This window comes from Pseudoliparis swirei, chromosome 20, assembly GCF_029220125.1.
Source record: "Pseudoliparis swirei isolate HS2019 ecotype Mariana Trench chromosome 20, NWPU_hadal_v1, whole genome shotgun sequence".
NCBI lineage: Eukaryota > Metazoa > Chordata > Actinopteri > Perciformes > Liparidae > Pseudoliparis > Pseudoliparis swirei.
Genome location: NC_079407.1, coordinates 15,047,966 through 15,068,143, shown reverse-complemented (window position 1 = coordinate 15,068,143; position 20,178 = coordinate 15,047,966). Strand labels below are relative to the sequence as shown.

Here is a 20,178-nt window from a genome sequence, read left to right as displayed (position 1 = left end):
CAGTAACGTGAATAACTTGCGTGATTACGGCTAAAAGTGAAAGAGGCTGTTTACTCATAGCCAGCAAACTTAAAAACACCATTGAGTGATGTCTTGCCACCCGACACCACTTCAGGCTGGATGGGGAAATTCTGCACACCAAATATTCTCTGTCCTTCCACAACAACTGTTGAAGCCCCCTTTAGCTCGCCACTTCAGCCCAAACTGCCACTGAAAGTACTTAATGGCCCACGATGGGAAAACATTGTTTTTAACCATCGGGCTATCCGGTATTAATGTCCACAACTAGTTTATATGGCAGCTGAGTAGCCATGGGAAGATGTAGACATACTCTGCCATCCATCCGGAGATAAATAATGGTAATTATGTATTTCTTTATCTGAGAGTTGCTGTCTGCACTTATGGCACCATCACACACTGCCGTACTCCACTGTTTTAAGAAATCAGCAAGTATTACCTAAAAGTACATTTGTCGGGAAGCGGACAAGCAGCACATTCTCTCTGGATGTTTGTGTTGGCTAGAATGTGGATTGCTTTTGTTTGTTTGTCTAAGTTTACAACAAGTAGAGGACTTATCTCGTTTGATATTCGAAGGACAATTGTGTCTAAAGAGGTTATCTTTTGTAAGATTCATGTAAAGCCGTGGCATTTCATCTAGTTAGCCGACACTGAAAGTTATATTTACTCATATGTTGGTGATGAAGCAGAGTTTGTGTGACCTCGGCGCCACATGCATCCTCTTGCACTCCGGTTTCTTGTGTTTCTCGATGGGGGAAGTCTATGCATCGTTAATCAAGCCCGTCTCTCACAGCGGTGGGTTTTACTCTGTAGCCATGATGGAGGGAAGAGGAGGGAGGGAAAGTCCCAGACTTGACCTTCCTCAGTGATTCTTGCAATAGCTGTGCGACAGGCTGTGCCGCACCGCTGAAACGCAGCCTGCTCCACGGTAACCGAAGGTTTTACAGGATTATCCTTGGGACGTCTCTGGAGAGGCTGTTGCTGCTTTTACTTTTCAAACAATATTGCTTGCAATGCAATATTCCTGTAGATACTTCTTCTGGTTGAATTTTTTTCAATTACATTTGTTGCCTCCTCGAGGAGACTTGACATCGCAAAGCTGAGGGAGAGCAAGTGAGCAGCGGATTTCGTGGATTTCTGCGCAGGGAAGCATTCACATGAACATGCCTTGGTGTAGTCAGTGAAGTGCACTCGGGGCTAGCCTTGCCTCTTCTCACAGTGTCAATTAGGGAAGGATTTGAATGGACTGAAGTGGAGCCTCCAGTGAGGGGTGTGTTGTGGAGAAGGAGACATGGCACGGGGGGTGTCAGGCATTCAGGAAGACGGGCAGACAGGCAGGCAGACAGGCAGGCAGGCAAGAAGAAAGAGCAAGAATGACAAAGAGACATTGGCTTATTTATAGAATCACATGTGAACCAGTGATTCTCTCCCGCTTTCTCGAGCGGGGCCTCACGCTGCTTCGGCCCCAGCATGACTGATTGATACGACTCATTTACTGGCTGCAGAAGGCAGTTAGGACCAACAGGCTGTGAACAATTAAGATTTCCTAATGAGGACCAGATAAGGCGCACAGCACAAGTTTGGATGATTCGATCTGATCATGACCATGAAATGATGTCACTCCTAATGGATAATGTTACAAAAGCCCTCTGATTTAACAAGCAGCCTTCCCTCCAGCTACAATAGATTGATATGGAGTTAAAACAATAAGAGGCGGAGGATGTAGGGGGCTCGCGTGGAGAAGAGAAGGCGATGCAGAGACTGTCATCTCTCTATGATTCTCCACTCTTTAACTTCAATGACCGCCGAGTCAATTCTCCCAATTTTGTTTCTGTTCGTCCATTTATTTTAATTGAATGAAAATATCAGTCTGCACAGCTCATTCCTTATTAGTTCGAGGGGGGAATCCATTTCTTTTCAACAGACGTTGCTCTATCATACAGGAACACTTTCATTTTACATGACTTAATCACATTCAGGCCGTCGGCCTCATTTTGCCTCATTTTAATATTCACATTTCAGCTTCATTCTGCTTTATTTTATGAGCGTATTGCACTCTGAGGCCTCCCTTGTGTGGCGTTACTGGCAGGGCGAGATTTAGACGGTGACTCCTTCAGCAAATTGCGAGGTGGGCTGAGGAGTGCCTTTCAGCTGAGTCAAGTCGGAGACATTTGTGTGGGCAGAATGTTCATTAATTTTCAACAAATAGTGAAAGTATATAGATCGGTAGGCATTAACTTGATCCGTGGGATTGCGTGCTGCACACCTTTGTTCTCTGCTCATCTCTGGGGGCGGTGCTGTCTGTGAGAAGAGAGGATGTCCCCATAGCAACACGGTGCCAGTAAAGACGGTAGAGGCAGGATGCTCGGGCCAGCCACCAAATGTAAAACAAGAGCTTTACACTAAAGGCATCTCTAGCTCTGGGTCCTTCCCAGTGAGATGGATGGTAGTGCAGAGGCTCTGGAATCAGTCACAGCACGCCAGTGGCAGGAAGATGACCTCATCCTGCACCGCTAGATTTTTTTTTTTAATGGTTTTATTTCTGGCTCTGCCTAATTAATCTGGGCACTCTGGTTGGCTCCTGGCAGCAGGCTTGCAAAGTAAGATTTGTGCACTGCTCATTATCATTGATGAAGTGGAGTGTCAGTGGTGCCAGGAAGCTTGGCTGGTTGGGGCTGATGTGGGTGAGCTGGTGGAAGGGAAGTCGTCAACCCAGTCACTCTTGTCTCTGCTCCGACAGCCCCACTCCCAGATTAATTGCTCCCAGACCACTTTTGCGGTTGAATTGAATTGTAATGATTCATAAGGAAGTGTAAAGTGTCTGAATGTACGTGGATGTGGAGGCGGACGGATGATCTCCGGGGTATATTCTGCAGATTCTTTTATTTGGCTTTTATATTGAAGCCGGTGGAAATACGAGGGTCGCATTAAGAGGATTTATTTATTTTTAACGGGTGTTGCATTCTTAGTTTAGCTGAAGGAGTGACATTTATGTTACTATTCAATGTATTAACCATTGTATTGTAATATTCTCCATGATGTATTGGCCTAATCAACCTTGGCAAGACACTTTTCTTTTAAAAGTGTCTTGAGATCAATAACCTGATAACTGACCCATCTGCCTTGACTATTAGGAAATGTAATGCATTATATATGCATAGTCATAACATGTTTCGCTTGTAGTGATGTGTATGCACCTAATAATCTCCCTGATGTTTTTCTATTTTTTCTTTCTTCTATTCAATGGATTTTCCCAGACTTCACTAACGAGATGTGCAAAGATTTTCTCTCCCAATATACAGTTCATCATCATATGGCTGTCGGTCGCAGAGCGACAAAGACTTCTTTCAATGTGTTGTACTACCCTACAGCCACTCTCCATGCATCTCTCTGTCGCGCAAGAGATGTCCACGAGTTGGTTTCAATCTCCCTTTTCTTCAGATTTCTCTTGATCGTGTCTTTATAACGAAGCCGAGGGCGGCCACGGTGTCTCTCTCCAGACGGTAGCTGCGAGTAGAGAATCTGCCTGGGCAGACCATCGGTTGACATTCTCAGAAGGTGTCCTGTCCAGCGGAGAGTCTTTCTGATAAGGAGGTCTTCCATAGAAGGGAGTCCTGCTCATTTGAGAATCTCCGTTAGTCACCCTGTCCTGCCTTTTGATTTTCATGATCGACCGCAGGTTCCTCATCATAAAAGTGTGTAGCTTCTTCACTTGACTCCTGTACACTGTCAAGGTCTCAGCCCCGTACAACAAGGTGGAAAGCACGATCGCTTGGTATATTTTGCCTTTTACTCTTGTGGACACAGTGGTTGTTCGTGAGTCTTTCGCGGAGGCGACCAAAGCACATGCTAGCCTTTGACATCCTCCTTTGTATCTCAGCTTCGATGCGGCCATCTCTTACTATTGTGCTGCCGAGGTACGTGAATTCTTGTACAGAGTTCAGAGTGGTGCCATCGACCATGATATGTTCCTCCCTGGTTGTTGCAGAGTTCGACTGGAACAGCACTGCTGTCTTTTTGATGTTAATCTTCAGGCCAAATTTTACTGATGCAGTGGCAAACGCGTCTACAATCCTCTGAATCTCTTCTGCTGAGTGGGCAACTAGTGCACTGTCGTCTGCAAAGAGTAGCTCTCTCACCAATATCTTTGTGGTCTTAGTCTTCGCTTTGAAGTGCGCGACGTTGAAGAGGTCAGCACTCTGGCGTGATTGAATGTAGACTCCATCCCCCATGTCTCGGAAAGCCTCTTCAAGCATCGCTGACAAGAAGATGGAGAAGAGTGTAGGAGCCAGTACGCATCAATTTTAGAGCAATATAGACGATGGAAGCATCGGTTTGTTACCTGTCTTTAAGTGTCATTAAAATAACACGTCAAAGCAAATCACATGCTTTAATTTGTTTAAGTATATCTTGTTTTTTATTTGAATATATGCACAATTTGTATCTTTCTGATTTATTGAAGAAGATCTTTAACACGCCATTTTTGCTCCTGTTCCTTATTTATTTACTTTACTGAATGTCTTTTGCCATAACGTCCAAATGTGCCTGTAAATTTGTCTTCATAGCTCTCATTTTCCTCTTAACCCTTGTGTTGCCTTAGGGTCATTTTGACCCGATTCAATGTTTCACCCTCCTGTTATCTTTATATTTACTAACATATTTTACCCTTTGGGTTCAATTTGACGCCAGCAATTAAAACCTCCAGAAAATTATTAGAATTAATATTGTTTTCCAAGTTTAAGTGTGAGGCACTTTATGTTTGTTTGTTGACTACCGAAAGAACACCGACATTAAACATTGAATGGGGTCAAATTAATCCTAAGGCGGGGGGAGGGTGTAATATTGATTCCGGTCAAAATGACCCTAAGGCAACACAAGGGTTAAGTGTATCTAGTCATGAACAATTAATGGTAATCAACTTTGACAAAAAAGGTTCATTAAAAAAACAACTAATGCAACATAAATACTACACAATTTAAAAACAATACTACGTGGTGAAAACGAAATAATTTTAATATCATTAAAATCCAGCTACGTGGGACAAAAACAGGTGGACATTAGATCAAACTGGGGCGAGACACTCGATGCCAATCTTGTTGTTACTTGTGATTTCATCTGTAATCGTGGAAATTACAGTGATGTTTGTTCCAAGGTATAAGGTCCTCTGCATCAGGGGCCATGTTGAACAGCCAGTGTGGCTCGAGAATCTGAGGCAACGCACTGAGCTCAAAAGGAGTTCAAAGGTTGGGGAACATGCAGATGAGAAGTGCCTCACTCAGGTTTTCTTGTGGCAGTGGGAATAACTAATATGGCCACACATGGCTGTGGTTAGGAAGAGTGACCGTGGACAGATGGGGATTTATAGAGCGAAAGACCCTCTATTTAGGTGCACCAGCCAGTTCATCTCAGACATATTGATCGGCACAATTACCTTCTTTACTCCGAGGATCATGGCTCTGTAGAGTAATATAAAGGTTTCCTGACCTGTCAATCAGCTGTCACAGCAAATTCCACCGAGAAGACTTCAGCCTGTCACTGAGATGGGCTCTTCAACTCCCCCACCAATCAGACAGGCTGCATGTCTATCACCAAGGGTTCTTTGAGGGCATAAACTCTCTCTTTTTTTCCATTTCAGATTGATATAGATACTGTGGCTTTCTAACATCTCTCTTGTTTATCAAATCATCTTGGTTGCCCACTGTCGTCGATGTGATTATCTTCTTCTTTGCCCCTGTGCTCTTGTTAGCTCCTCCACCTCCTAAAAATGACCCCTTCAGCAGGAAGGGTGCATGTAGGCAGGCCAGTGGCAGGGCATTGATTCCATGGTTGGATTTATTGTTGAATCCCTCCTTTTGGATGAGAGGCTCTGACCTTGCCATCTCAGGTGGGGAGGGCTGATGCCTTACTACCCATGGGCTGTAGTGAAGTTATTAAAAACTCCATTACCGCCATTCAAAGGTAGACATAACTCACAGTGCGGATATAGAGATGTCAAAACAGAGATTGATCTGAGAAAGAAGTGTAACCCAGAGAAAACTCAAAGGTGGAAAGAGTGCCAGAACTGAAATACTGAGCTTTAGACATCAGTCAAAACCCGACTGGATCTCTCAGCAACACATCTATCATGTCCTTTTTCAATAACCCCTCTCTGTCACCGTGTAGATCCTGAAGGAGTTAAGGGATGAGGACTGGGACATTGGCGATATCATCCACACACTGACCAACAGGCGCTATGGAGAGAAATGCATAGCCTATGCAGAAAGTCATGACCAGGTAGGCTATTTTCTACAAGATCCCACTGAGAAGGGTCTGGATTATCTTGCTGTGGGTCATAACACATAACCCACCTTCTTAGGCTCTGGTTGGGGATAAAAGTCTGGCCTTCTGGTTGATGGACAAGGAGATGTACACCAACATGAGCTCCGAGATTCCCATGACGGCCGTCATCGACCGCGGCATGCAACTGCATAAGATGATCCGCCTCCTCACTCATAGTCTGGGTGGAGAAGGCTACCTCAACTTCATCGGTGAGTGATTGTGGTAACACTGAGTGAGTGTGAGGGTGTGTGACAATTAATTGACATAAAATTAACCAACAACAATTATGATAACTAATTGCTAATTTAATTCACGAAAATGACAAACAGGTTTTTGTTTCTTTCAAGTATAAGGATTGTTATACTTGTCCCTGTTGTAGATAAATTACATCAATATTCTTTTTAAACCATTGGTCAGACAAAACAAGCAATTTGACATTTCCTTTGTCTCAAAGCCATTTCATACTAATTTAATTCTTGAAAAGAATAATGTGCAGAAAAATCTTTAATAAAAACAACCGACTGCTGCAGCCCTAATATACTGTAACTCTGTTTGTGCATTGAGGAATTAATTTACACTCACTCCAATTCAGAATGATGGTTCACAATATTCATACTGTATAATAATGTTGATTTAGCTCCCACATCATGTAATGTATCGCATATAACACAGCATATCAAATTGCATTACATTGCTTGTCAAATAATTATTCTATGTATATTAAACTCATATGAACGGGTCATATTATTAATAGTCAAGAGGCAGTCAAGTTTGTGATTGAGAGACATTGTCTTTCTGTTTTTAGTTTTTGTTGAGGGTTCATTTTCGATCCCTTTCATGTTCCATATTCATCCAGAATTTGAAGCTCTCCCCTCAGACACAACAATCCCTAAGAGTTCGGTGAACGGATATAAATGCACTTTTATTCTCCTGTCCATCCAAGTCCTCCACGGGCAACAGGCAGAAACAGACATCACTCTACATTTTTAATTGATGAGCTATTCCTTGCGTTTTTATTTTGCACTATTATTTCAGGGTGTTTTGTGCATTTATTTGTGTACATATAATTATGCCATAGTAGCTTCAGGGCAAGACTAACACAATTTATCTTTGCAATAATAAAGATATCCTAATTCACTAGGGCTTGAAGTAGCCCTTGTCACTTATTTTCCATAGTTCTTATATTTATTATATTTCTTTCATGGATACATAGCTTGCGACCAATGAGTCAAGGCTGATGATAAGCATCAAAGAAACCTTTTGTAGTGCGGTAGACGTTAATACTTGCCAAAGCTCATCAGTAAAAGAATCAGTAACTTCCTTAAATCACTTCTTAAAACCCATTTTTATAGAACATCTTTTAAGTGATCTAGTCTTTTTATGGAGAACTTTGGTTCCCCTAATTTAGTTTGTCTGTTTTTAATTTATTTGTAATTTATTTGGTTTTTAATTTATTGATTTTTTATTTTAATATATACTTTTAAATGTAATATTGGTTTCTTGCTATTCCACTTGTTTTGCTTTGACTCTCTGTGGAGCACTTTGTAAACATTGTTTTTAAAGGTGCTATATAAATAAAGTTATTATTAAAGCTGATGGGGAAATACAGGACAAAAGATGTCCACGATCAGATGGGCTATTTTTTTTTTTTCACATTGATTCCAATTCGTAGTCACTGTCGAAATGCTTCTCATATCATCTGCGGTATGATTTATTAAGACCGGCTGGTAAAGATAATAGAGTGGTAATGAATGATGTTGGAAGTTGACCTTGGTTGAGGGGAATGCTTTTCCATGGATGAGCCTTACTAATGTAAACACAGCCGGTCCTTGTGATCCACAGACTTTTAGCTCCACCTGGTGACGGGGCTATCTGGGTCCAAACAAAGTATTTCTGTAATACCCGAGCAGCCTCTTTGGATTCATTATCTCTTAGTATTCACTGTGATGTCCAGTCTTACTCTGGGAAGGAGAGTGAAACAACCTGTGAATTTCTGGGGGGGTGGAAGCCCAATCAAAGTGTCTGACAATCATAACAGCGCAGCTCACAATGAACAGGATGTCACAGAACTGACCCACTGTGGGCAGCTGAGGGACAGTTGATAATAATTATATCTCATGCTGAGCCTTTAGAGATAAAAGACTCACTCTGCTGTGTGTCTCATGTAATTTTACTCTCAACCAGTGCAGCGTCAGAATCATCAGGAGATGCAGCATTGGAAAAACAATACTTGAAATGGTTAATTGACAATGATTTCATGAAGTCAGTCGAGTCCTTTATCTTTTGTGAAAATGACTCAAGATGTTCATTCAATCTTCGCCGAAACCCATACTTTTTAAAATTGCATCCTTTGATCACATAATATTGCCCAGTCCAGAGCCATAAACATATCCAGGTGCTAAAGGACAATATTGTATAAGTCTCTTGTGCCTGAATTAAGATTAACTCGTTGATGCATTGCAGATTGCAAATTGCAATGCTTCAATCTAGGTACATATGGCAATAATAAGAGGGCCTGAAAACTCATAAGAATTTACTGTATTTATTAAGCCAAAGTACTACGGTACTCAGTTTCTCTTTCAAAGCTTGAATGGAATCAGAGGGTTTGTATTCTTTATACTTTCCATTGATAAAAATATCGAGGGACATCTTGTCTAAGAAATAATGTGTTCTATATCTATGCTATATTCATCTTTACACTATCTATACATTTCTCCATGCTTCCCATTGGCCTCCATTTGTAAATCCTTGTGTTTTATTCTTCAATCATTTCTATTTTCTAGCAATTATCTTAATTGGAGCTGCTAAAATGATAGACGCTGAGATGTGGGTGTCGATACTAAATACCTGTATTCTGCATTTATGTTCACTTGTGAATCTGTAAATTCCTGCCGAGTCCTCCGCCTGTCTACTTGATATAATTTGTCTCTCATAGTTGTCTTGTAAAATCGCCCCTTAATGGCGATCTCGCTTCTCCTCCTGGCTGTGAGCAATTTTTAACCTCTAAATCAATGAAAATTATTCTTGCTGATGCAGTTTTCTCCAGTCCAGTTATTACCCGTTTCATTGAAGGTACAGATGGATACTTTATCACACAAGTTTTTCCTCCAGTCCCTCAGTTATTCAAATTTCTTAGATTTTTCCATTTTTACTTTTGTTTCAACCTTTCATGCATCAATACATCTGTCAGTTTTTGTTTGTAGGTGTTGTATTAAAGAAGCACAAATGATGTTGTAGTATTGACAGAACTGTAACACAAATACCCGAGTAAAATTAAGACCTCCTTTTCAAAATGATTACTTCACAAGTATGTCTAATTATTCTCCAGTCCCTTAAATCAGAGTTGGCAGAATTACTCAGACAAAACAAGGCAGACATGGATTTCAGTCATTAATTTAGCCCACCCTGTCAAGTCGTGCTAAGTGGTTTGTAGAGCAGCTCTGGAAAAGAGACTAGTATTAAGGAGGTACAAAAATGAGTATGCTTCTCTTTTGAGAACTGCTGTCTGGCTGACTAAAAGAACGGTGCTATCATCCTCTCATAACGGTAATAACAGGTGAAAAGTTCAAAGTTACCCTGGAGAACACAACATCTGAAAGTTTCACAGTGGCACCCCCCCCCCCGTTCTGAAGTTTATCCCTGAGAACTTCCAGCTATCGGACGAGCATTAGAGAAAAATCAAATCAAGTAGATCTGAGATGACGTGCCGTGTCAGATAATCAATGTCAACAGTCTTTTAGTGAGTGCTGAGCAAGAGCAAATTGTTTGAGCAAGCAAATCAATTGGAAGTGTCTAAACTAGAAAAGGCCATTTATTTACTCATGACCAATAGCAAGCAGCAAGAGGACAGAGGGAGCATCGGCATGTGAGTGGCTGGGAGATGGATACTGTCAAAGACATGAAGTGTCAATGACATTAAAGGGCCGAGTGGCGTGGCAATAATGAAACGCCTCGGTGTTTTTATCATTACATCAGCAGGGACAGAATGGAGGCACTTGCTCTTTCTGACTTTCAGGGCTCACAGAAACTTAAGATAACCTTGCAGATTTACAATCTAAATCATTATGCTAAAAACTTCTCACAGCACTCCGTATTCATTGATTGATACAATATTATACTGCAGCCGTGGAAGGTGAATTTGGAACCGGTGTTTCTCCTGATACATTTCAAATGGATAACCTCACTGAGAGCTCACTGTGCTTGTGTTTTTTTTTGAGGAACATGGCACTGACCTACCGCTGCTGTCGGACCAGTAATGCTTATTAAATGTGCAAACTGGCAGTGTAGGATAATGCAGTAACAGGAAATCAATCTAGCAAGTGCAAATAATCATTGAATCAAGTTTGCATCTCTTTTTTTTTCTTTCACTGCATCTGATCCCTGTGAATCTCGCCTTCCCATCTCCTCTGATTCCCTCATTGATCTTCCTTTGCCAGAATGACTCCAATGGAAAACACATTGATCTTTGGCTCCTTCTTGTGCTGCTAATTACTGAGGAGACTGTGTCACTGTCAGGCCCTTATCTGATCTGGGCTGTGTAGAGGAGTAATGGGATGTGCCAGCTGAAAAGCTGTCTGACATAACCTCGTGTAAACATGGTTGCCCCCAACCTCCCACCCCCACGTTAATCATATACTTATTGGAAGTTGGAACCAGCAGAAATTTAATCATCATGATCCAACAAACTTTTGTTTCACCTCCCTGGCATGGGTTCAAAATCTTAAATTAAATGGAATAACGTTGGTGTTTTAGCTCCCACTTTATATTGGCTATGATGCCACTTAACTTGACACCTCTATTGATGACATGTGGTGACCTCAACAGGGCAGAAAACAGACTTATTTCTGATGTATGCATGTGTATATACAGTATGTACAGAAGTAAGTCTGATCTGGTCTATCACAATTTGAGGATGTAAATATATAATTTTGTCCATAAGCCCCTACAGAAATAATAACATTGGACTCACCAAGTTAATTGGTAAGTAAACTGAATTGAATTGATATCAAAGTGGAAACGTCACTAAAAACCTTTTAGGTTTTATATAAACATCAATCTCATGGAGACCTACTTCCTGGGTCAAATGTGACCTTCCATACTTGCCGTGTTTGTCTGTGCAATTTACCTGAAAATAAAGTAGTTCTGATAATCTGGCTGGTTTGTTTACAACTTGATCTTCCTGACTACTAGTGTTTGTCCACATGTCTGACTTTATTGTAGTCGGACGTAGTAAAATACAGCAATTTTCCTTCCTTTCATGAATGTTCAAAAAACAAACTTTGTATATATTATACTGAAACCCCACGGTATTTCATCTGATAGCTGAGCCCCCGATATATTAGGAGACTTAAATTATGATTTTATTCATGTGTATGTTGTGGTTAGAATCCATCATATTTTGTCCTTGTTGCAAACTGTGCTATCTGGTTTATTTCAGCTGTGAGGAGGCAGAGGAAGGTTATTATCACGGTGATTAATGCAGGCATATGGGGGGAACATTGCCGTGTTATCCTAGAGGAGAGGGAAATGATTACAGAATGGAGGTGTGTCCAATGTGTTTCTTTAAAGCCCAAATGAAAAGAAGATTCAAAGACTTTCATGGCGCACTGAATCGACCTGAAGAGGAAATCAATCATCTCCGCTAGACTTTATAAAATAATAACATTAGGAAACTGAAAGCAAATTCAGGCAAAAGAGGCTGGTGCGCTTCCACTGTTCATGAAGTGGAGCTCTTTTGAGAGCTTTTATCAAAGCTGCAGCCTGTATCTGGGCACTCTGTCTCGGACAGCAGAGGCAGGTTACTGTTTTCCCCTCTCACTCCTGTATTTGTATTAGTGCATCATGAAGTGTGAACTTGCCCTCCCTACTCCCTGTGTGCCACACACACACTCCCACATAGCAAGTGGACAATAAGGAAAGGCTCATTAATGTAAAAGTCCACACGACAACATTTTTCTGCTCTGCATTTATGGGTGCATTTTGTTGTGTGGTGGAGTTCTTATGTGTGCAGGTCAAGTGTGGGCCAGTAGATGAAGTCGCATCACGTTTGACTTATCTCCAGTGCAGCAGCAGTTTCTTTATCGGCTCGTTATTTTCCCCCGACAGCGTTCACGCCTGCTCGGTCTAAACCAAAGAACAAAAATTATCCATTGTTTCCTTTTGGTTCTTGTCCTTTTAGGCTTCACACTGACTTATTACAAACAAAGCAAGAGTTGTAAACATGGACTGACAGGTATTCATAGGACAGTGTTGGTGACCTATTCTGCATCAACAGCGCTACATGGGCCCCATTTAGGAACATCCAAACAGAATTTGTTTCAGTGACTGACAGCAAGTGATGCCTTGTCCACGGGTGCCTGAAGCCTTTTACTTCCCCCTGATGGATTATGAAAGATTATATCAATAACAGGGCACCAAATGTGTAAGTGCAGTAGCTCAAAAGGGCATTAAAATTGCTATCCTTATTTACTAAAAATAATGTTACTGAATAATATCATTTTATTGACAAAAATGTACTTGGGGTGTTGCCTTTAACAAAAGGAAAATGATAGCCACTTAATGTATAGTCTTATAAAATGGTCTAATGAGATGTATTAAGCGTTTCAATTTGGAACTCAATTTGGATCAATACTGAGATGTGTCTCTGTGTGGGTGAGAGACAAAGGATGGCCTTCTTGGTAACTAGGACCTCAGCCACGTGTGTGTTTGACTGTAGCCTAAAATGCAATATCTCAGGAAGGAAGGGGTACGTCTGCACAGGCCAAAATGTATAGGTTGTTTGGAACAATGTTGAATGATCAGCTGATCTCCTCATTTAACAAAAAGTAACCAATATGATCACCAAATGGATCTGAAAGCCACATATACACATACACTGTTTATGCTGTATTTTCCAGAAAATAAGTTCTCACTTCAATGTGCGGTTTTCTTCCATGTGGTTATCCTTGCTCATAGGATTTTTCATTAAACTATCATTCCATGTTTGTGATTTGTGACAATCATATCTTTTAAAAAAAATGGAGTAACATGACGATTTTAATGATCCTGTGATCTCTCTTGCGCTATTGTAAGGCCAAACTTGGAATGTTCAACATATCTGAAAAAAATTGTACTTTTATTAAGAATCATATTTGTTTTTGCAGAGCTTAAAACCTTTACTGATCTGCCATCATTACTGAAAACTTCTCATCGTCACTTTCTAACATCCACACAGTTGGATGTTCTTACGTTTCACAGTATTTGTGTCAAATTATGTATTTGCATCCTCATATTTCGGTAGATTTAGATATGGTATAATTTAGTAGTAACATTCAGTGTGTGTGGGTGTGATCAATGCTGGGGCTTTCAGATGTGTAGTTTACACGTTCTTATTGTGGTAGTACAGGGAAGAAAATCCGCCTTTTTCTGAGATGTCATTTTGTCTTTTACATTGTTAAGTTCAGATGTGTAGGAGGCTTGTTATTCATTTCACAACAAAAGTCTCTCTCGGCCCTTCCCTTCCTCCCTCTTTCTGCCTCTCGCTTTCCCTTTTTCCCTCTCTATCTTCCCTTCTTTTTCTCTCTCTCTCCATTTGCTTCCGAGGCCAGTGCTGCAGTGGTCTTGTTCTGTTGGCAGTCCTTATTGTTTGCTACTTCTTTAACACCTACATAATGTATTTCATTAGAATCTGCTGTCAGCCCCTGTCTGTTCCACTTCATCTCATCACTCTGATTTGTTTTCTTTTTTTCTTTGGTGGGGGCTCTTGGCACCACAAACGACTAGCCTGTATTCTTCTTCTTGTCATGCATCTTACTCTGTCGTCTCTTGTCTGTGCGTTTCTTCCTTTGCCAGGAATTCAATTATCCTGGCTGTTGTTTTATGAAGTTGTGTTGACATCTGATGACGGATTCATCATCTCATCTCCGGGCCTGACAGCATTGTAGCAACAAGACCGCCGTTTCCTCCACTTATGCAGTATGCGTTCAGTTTTGCATCTGGACTGTGTGACTCCTGCATTGATGCTGCAAGGCTGACGCTTTTTGTTCTCTCCTGGCTTTCCCTCAATTAAAATAAGGAAAACGAACAATCGTCCTTAGTTGCCTGAAAAGTGCAGTTCTGCTGGTCTTGAGGCTGCAGAATAATTCAGAAATGTAGTTAATGCTGTAGTAAATATGAATTAATCAAGAGTGGGATGATTTCCAGGAGAATTTCCTTTTTTTTCTCAAGATTATTTGTGTCTGATAAATGAGAAGTTCAGTGCAGTTTCTCCCCGTTTCCAGCGTTGACATGACGTTTGCGCTCCGTTCTGGAGAAATAATATATAAATATATCCCGGTGAATTATTTTTGCATAAATTTGTTGAAGCACTGAGACTCAATTGTAAGCTATGGGATTTATTTGCAATATTTTCACTTGTGTTTTTTGTTTTTAAAAAGTTTTTATTCATGAAAAGGGCACGGTCCTGGGTGACGGGAAGGTTGGCACACTTTAGATGGTGAAAACATTGCAGGAGCGTTGTGGCTCTGTTTGAAATTGGAAAGTACTAACCTCAGCTGGGGTTATGCGAAGGTCGCACACCGTCGCTGACTGGTCGCTTTGATCCGTCTTCTTTTGTCCTGTTAAAAAATTGCACAAATCTTGAAAAAGGATAGCACGGCCGATAGAGTATGCTAATTCAAAGAGAATGTGTGGCTTTCCCTTCATTATGTACGTTCTCTAATAACGCACTCTCTGTTGCAGGGAATGAGTTTGGCCATCCTGAGTGGCTGGATTTCCCTAGAGAGGGGAACAATCAAAGTTACCACTATGCCCGGCGGCAGTTTAACCTATTGGATACGGATCACCTGCGCTACTATCAGCTCTACGCCTTTGACCGGGACATGAACCGTACCGAAGACAAGTACGGCTGGCTGGCGGCCCCACCTGTAAGGACATCACACTCGCTGTACAGTAGGCATTGTGCACTCTCTATAACAAAGTCTCATCCCAATATACTGTCACGGCATCATTCTTTAGACGCATACAGAATATTTGATGTCGTCTATTGTCCCAGAAAATTGTTCATAAATGATTTAGCTCTGGTAATATTATTTTTCAAGAATGAGTGTATATCCGAAGCCACCCTCTTTACACACCTTTACAGTTTTCTTCTCTCCACATTGGAGGTGTCAGGCAGGTGGTGATAAATGCACCATAAGGAGAGTTCATTTTGAAGATGTCCTGTTTCTCTGGCTGCTGTCAAGGTGCACAGTAATAGATGTCACTCTCATCCTGCAGCCTCTCTCTTTGCCTACATTTAAAGCCCACGAGAGAACAACAAAATATGTTTTTCTCTTTAGGGGCTGATAGCAAAGTAATGGGATAGTGCAAATGGGGAGTGTGGCTAAATTGATGGGGATTAGAAGTGAGTCTGCGAAATAGATTCAAAAACACTCCCTCACATCCCTGGGAATCGGCTGATTTCTGAGCTTTCTGGGGCGGTAGGGATGGATGCTCCTGGCAGGGAAGATGCATATATTTGGCACCAGTGCTGACCTGCTCAACATTGGGTGCTGTTTTTCTTTGCTTTCTCTGTACCTTTCGATGTGTGATGCAGATGACAGCTCTACAGGGTATAATTAAGACATCATCTAATGTTGTTTTTCTTCTGATGTATCGCCTCAAATCATTTATATAATGCAAGATAACTATTTTTATATGAGCAGTCTTAAGGTTATCTTTATGCATGAAGGTCTTGGCTGCTGGAGAACAGGAAGACCATCCATCACCAGGACAACTCCTGAATATTGGGCTTTATTACAGATACCTTAAGGGTTCTTTTTTTAAGTGTACTTTAGCAAATCCCCAAATTAGGACAGGAGATGCAGCTTATACAATTCCAGAGCAGATGTGCATGTGTCTATTAATCATGTTTTTGTTTGCTATTTTCATGAAATAATTATAATATTAAGCTGCTAAATGATTATATTGGGATCACTAAAAAGGTTTTTAGAGAATGTTATTGGGCTTTCAACATATTGTTGTTGCCCTCTAAATTGAAAAAGAAAAGATCTAAATAAGTTAATAATAATTCAAATGCTGTCGAATCCGCAGATCATCCACACTTATATTATTATTTTTTTCCTTTTTTTTGCAGTTTTAGAAATGCGGAACCAAATTAGTACAATGTGCCTTCTGCTACAATTTACATCTACAATTGGACAGTGTCCAGGGGTCTTGATTTAGTCCAAGTCCAGGTCTAGGTAGAATCATGTCTGAATCGAGGCACCTGAAGGACTACGCCAGGACCATTTAAAATGGGTCATTCCTGTTTCGAATACAGACAGAAAGTGATCCCTTACATTGTCTGTCTAACTAGTGTTAATAGACTACAAGTGACAAGAGGAAGAGGTGGACTCCGACTAGACACATTAATCAAAATGTCCAATATGTAAAACCTAAACCATACTGAAGCAGTAGATAATAAATCGGTTTCTGTTGCTGACCCTGCGCTCCGGTCTCCGACAGTGCTCGGAAGCAGCTCAGACAAAAAAAGGAATTATTCAGGGTTTGATGCAATATCACACAAATACTGTAGAACATCACTCACAGATAACGCCAATAACCACTCAGCTGTAATAACTAGATGAGACTGGATCCTCTGTAGAGCTTATCAATGGAATTGCCAAGGTAATCATGCTTAGAGGGAATATTCTATATTTGGAATCTAGATATATCTGTGGTGGGAGCTTCCAAGGGCGTTTTGTAGTTTAAATGAGAAGCAGAGGAGCATCTACCGGCAACTCTCCCGGTTGTCCCAGGTGTAAGTGAACTAAGAGGAAGTGTGCACGGAAAGGTGTGATTTGTGCATTCCTCTTCTAAAGGCCAAACTCTGGACATTGAGTGCAGAGATGGCATCGCTAGAGGTGTTCCTCTGTGACGACGTGGAAATAAACCAGTCCACACCAGCTGGCCTCCTGAGTCTGTGTTCCACTTTAACCAGCGTTACTTAACTGGAATGCAAGCCATTACAGTTAGCCATTAGATTATATTGTTTGCTGGTGATTTTATCTAAATCTATCTTAATTTATAGTCTGTGCATCCAAACATTCAGATTTTTGTGCGCATTAAAGAGATTAATATCCAATGACCTCAATTTAGAAAATACTCATTATTTATTAGGATTACAGCTTTAAATGTATTGACGATGTCTCTTGCCTCTCCCAATACATAAAAGATTTGCTCAGGCGAAACAAACATTGAAATACAATGTTTCCACCACCTGCATCTGACTCGCCTTCTGTTCCAGTGAGCACAGCAGCGATTAGGAGGGCCACAGTTTGTGGAAATGTTTCACTTTAAATGGTAGTTTCATTGCTGATGTGACAAATGGGGATACTGTTGGGATTCAGCCTCATTGTCAGGCTAAGGTTCTCCCAAAAGTCTTGTTTCAGGTCACAATGCTGTTGCCTGCAGAGACCCAATCAGAAACGTCACACGCCTAATGTTAAAGCTATGGAAGAAATAGAAAAATACCTCCCTCCGATACTTGGGGAGATATTTTTTCTTGTTGCACACTGAAATTATAGGTTAAATTATCATTTGTATTTTTCCATCAACAGTCTGAATATAATCACAATAATTTCAGGATCACCGCCAAGTCTGTTGATTGCATTAACATTTATATATTTATAAGTGAGCATAAGTACATTGTGCTTGTTTATCAGGTCGCAACGTGACGGGTGCAGGTTAAATTTCTATTCCGATGTGGAGGCAGTTGCAGGTAGCCAGAGACGAGGCTCCACATTTGTGGTCTTCTCACGTAGAAATGGACTTTGTGACAGACCGTCTCCTTCACCACCATCCTCTCTGTCGGTCCAGTTGCAGGGGTGCTCATCTTCTCATTCAGCCGTGAATATGCCGCCCTGAAATTGACTTGGCGAACAAGACACTAAAAATAGGGGGTTGGGTGACATTGATAATCTCTGCTAATGACACGTTAACAGTCGCTCGCGCCACAGCAGAGTGGTGGCTTTATCATATGCAGCTGTCGAAAGCTGACAGCGTGTGCCTCGCGCTGTCCTGGGCCGCTGCGTTCTGCTGAGTGCCACCTGAAATGTGGTGTGGGAATGTTGCTCAGCCTATTTGGAAATGTGTAGTCCACTGATGTAATGTGCCCCATTTTAACTCTCTAAATCCAAGATGAGAAAGGTAATGACTATTCATGAGGAAATATTGTATTTCTCTCTCGCTCTCCTCCCCTCGCCCTCTCCTCCCTCTCTTCTCCCTCCAGGCCTTTGTCAGCGCCAAGCATGGAGAGGACAAGGTCATTGTGTTTGACAGGGGACACGTGGTCTTTATCTTCAACTTCCACCCAAGTAGAAGCTTCCAGGACTACAGGGTGGCTGTAGAAGTTCCAGGAAGGTATCCTTTTTGGCCTCGACTGTCACGTCACTTCTCTCTCCTTTCAGATCTTCAGACAGACACGTGACTAATCTGTTGGTATTCCAACCGTCTGACAGTATATGTCTGTATTAAAGGGACAAAGATATAAAGCTGGGAATTCCATAATCCGAGTGTATGTATATACATATATATATGTGTATATGTATATACATACACTCGGATTATGGAATTCCCATCTTTGGAGAACGTTGTATCAACTTTGGTTAGCTTGTAACTTTTTTTCCAACAAACCAAAGCCAATTGCGCAATAATCCATCTTTTCATCAACTCAACCGAAAATATTAATCTTTGAAAAAAAGGACATGATTATATAGTTTTGTTTTTTTAAAGGCTGATTGATTTCTTATTAAGAATAAAGAAATGTCTCTTGTAGTTTGGAGTGAATGTTGCATTTGTTCGGGACAATTCTCAGCTCAGGATTCGCAGTAGTTAGGTTTATTGAAAGTGGATCAGGGATCTCAAATGTGTCAGACTTAAGTACGTGTGATTCATAAAGAGCTGTGATTTTGATGTCAGTATTCTCTGAGATTAATAGTTTCATGATGTAATATTAGCAGTCACTGTTGAGAGGATATTGACTAAGTTGTTTATGCTGGTGTTGTTATGCCATTACAGAGAAACAAAAGCAAACAACGTGATTCAGAGAGCGCTCTCTTAAGAGCTATTGGCTGTCTGTCCTCCCAGTGAGCAGCACAGAGGAATTTAATGAGTTCCACAGTTTTGATTACAGCAGGCTTAATGATCAGGGATGTAAAGGGGGGCTGAAAGCTGACAGATTTGTGTGTATTATAACGGTACATCCTTCTCTTCTGGGGCCCACTGAAGCCACAGCCAGGTTGCCGCATGGATACAAAGCTGTGTTTCTTCGTTCAGCTACGCTTTAAATAAAGTGATGGCGAGCCAAAAAGCAGACTGTTTGTCAGTTTTCTCTCGATGCCGGTGGTTCAAATCCCTGCACATGACCAATTCAGTCTCAAATTATGAAACCAAGGCTGTTAAACAGCAGTTGTTTCTCTGATTTCTGCTTCATTTTTTTAAAAGAGTTTGATTTAGATGAATAAGGTGATGCTTCTTTTTAATTATAATAACATATTAAAACTCCATTAAAAATGGAATCAAAATACACTAGTTTAAAAAAAAACGATATCATTAACAAGCAGTCATTTTATTACGCCTAATTGAAGAAAAGGAATTTCTTTGCATTTTGCCTAATTATTACATTATCATGCAATTATTATAATACATACTGTGGCTGCTTAAGTTATGTCATAGAAAGCCTGGGTATGAAGATGTTTTATAGAAAACTAAATTCTCTATTGCAGTTGTTAATCGACAAGTAAAATTACAAAAACAATAAACATGAGATGAAACAATAAACACATTTATTTATTTGTATAAAAAAAAAACAGAAGTAACCCC

At 40.8% G+C, this 20,178-nt stretch overlaps 1 protein-coding gene across 1 annotated transcript in view; it reads left to right on the top strand.

The window, feature by feature from the left end:
• Positions 1 to 20,178, top strand: part of gbe1b (glucan (1,4-alpha-), branching enzyme 1b) — a 74,239-nt gene that overhangs the window by 36,701 nt on the left and 17,360 nt on the right. The window contains exons 11-14 of the mRNA XM_056441438.1: positions 6,181 to 6,291; positions 6,374 to 6,545; positions 15,055 to 15,239; positions 18,587 to 18,717. Coding sequence (XP_056297413.1) covers positions 6,181 to 6,291; positions 6,374 to 6,545; positions 15,055 to 15,239; positions 18,587 to 18,717 — 599 coding nt within the window. The remainder of the gene's footprint in view (positions 1 to 6,180; positions 6,292 to 6,373; positions 6,546 to 15,054; positions 15,240 to 18,586; positions 18,718 to 20,178) is intronic.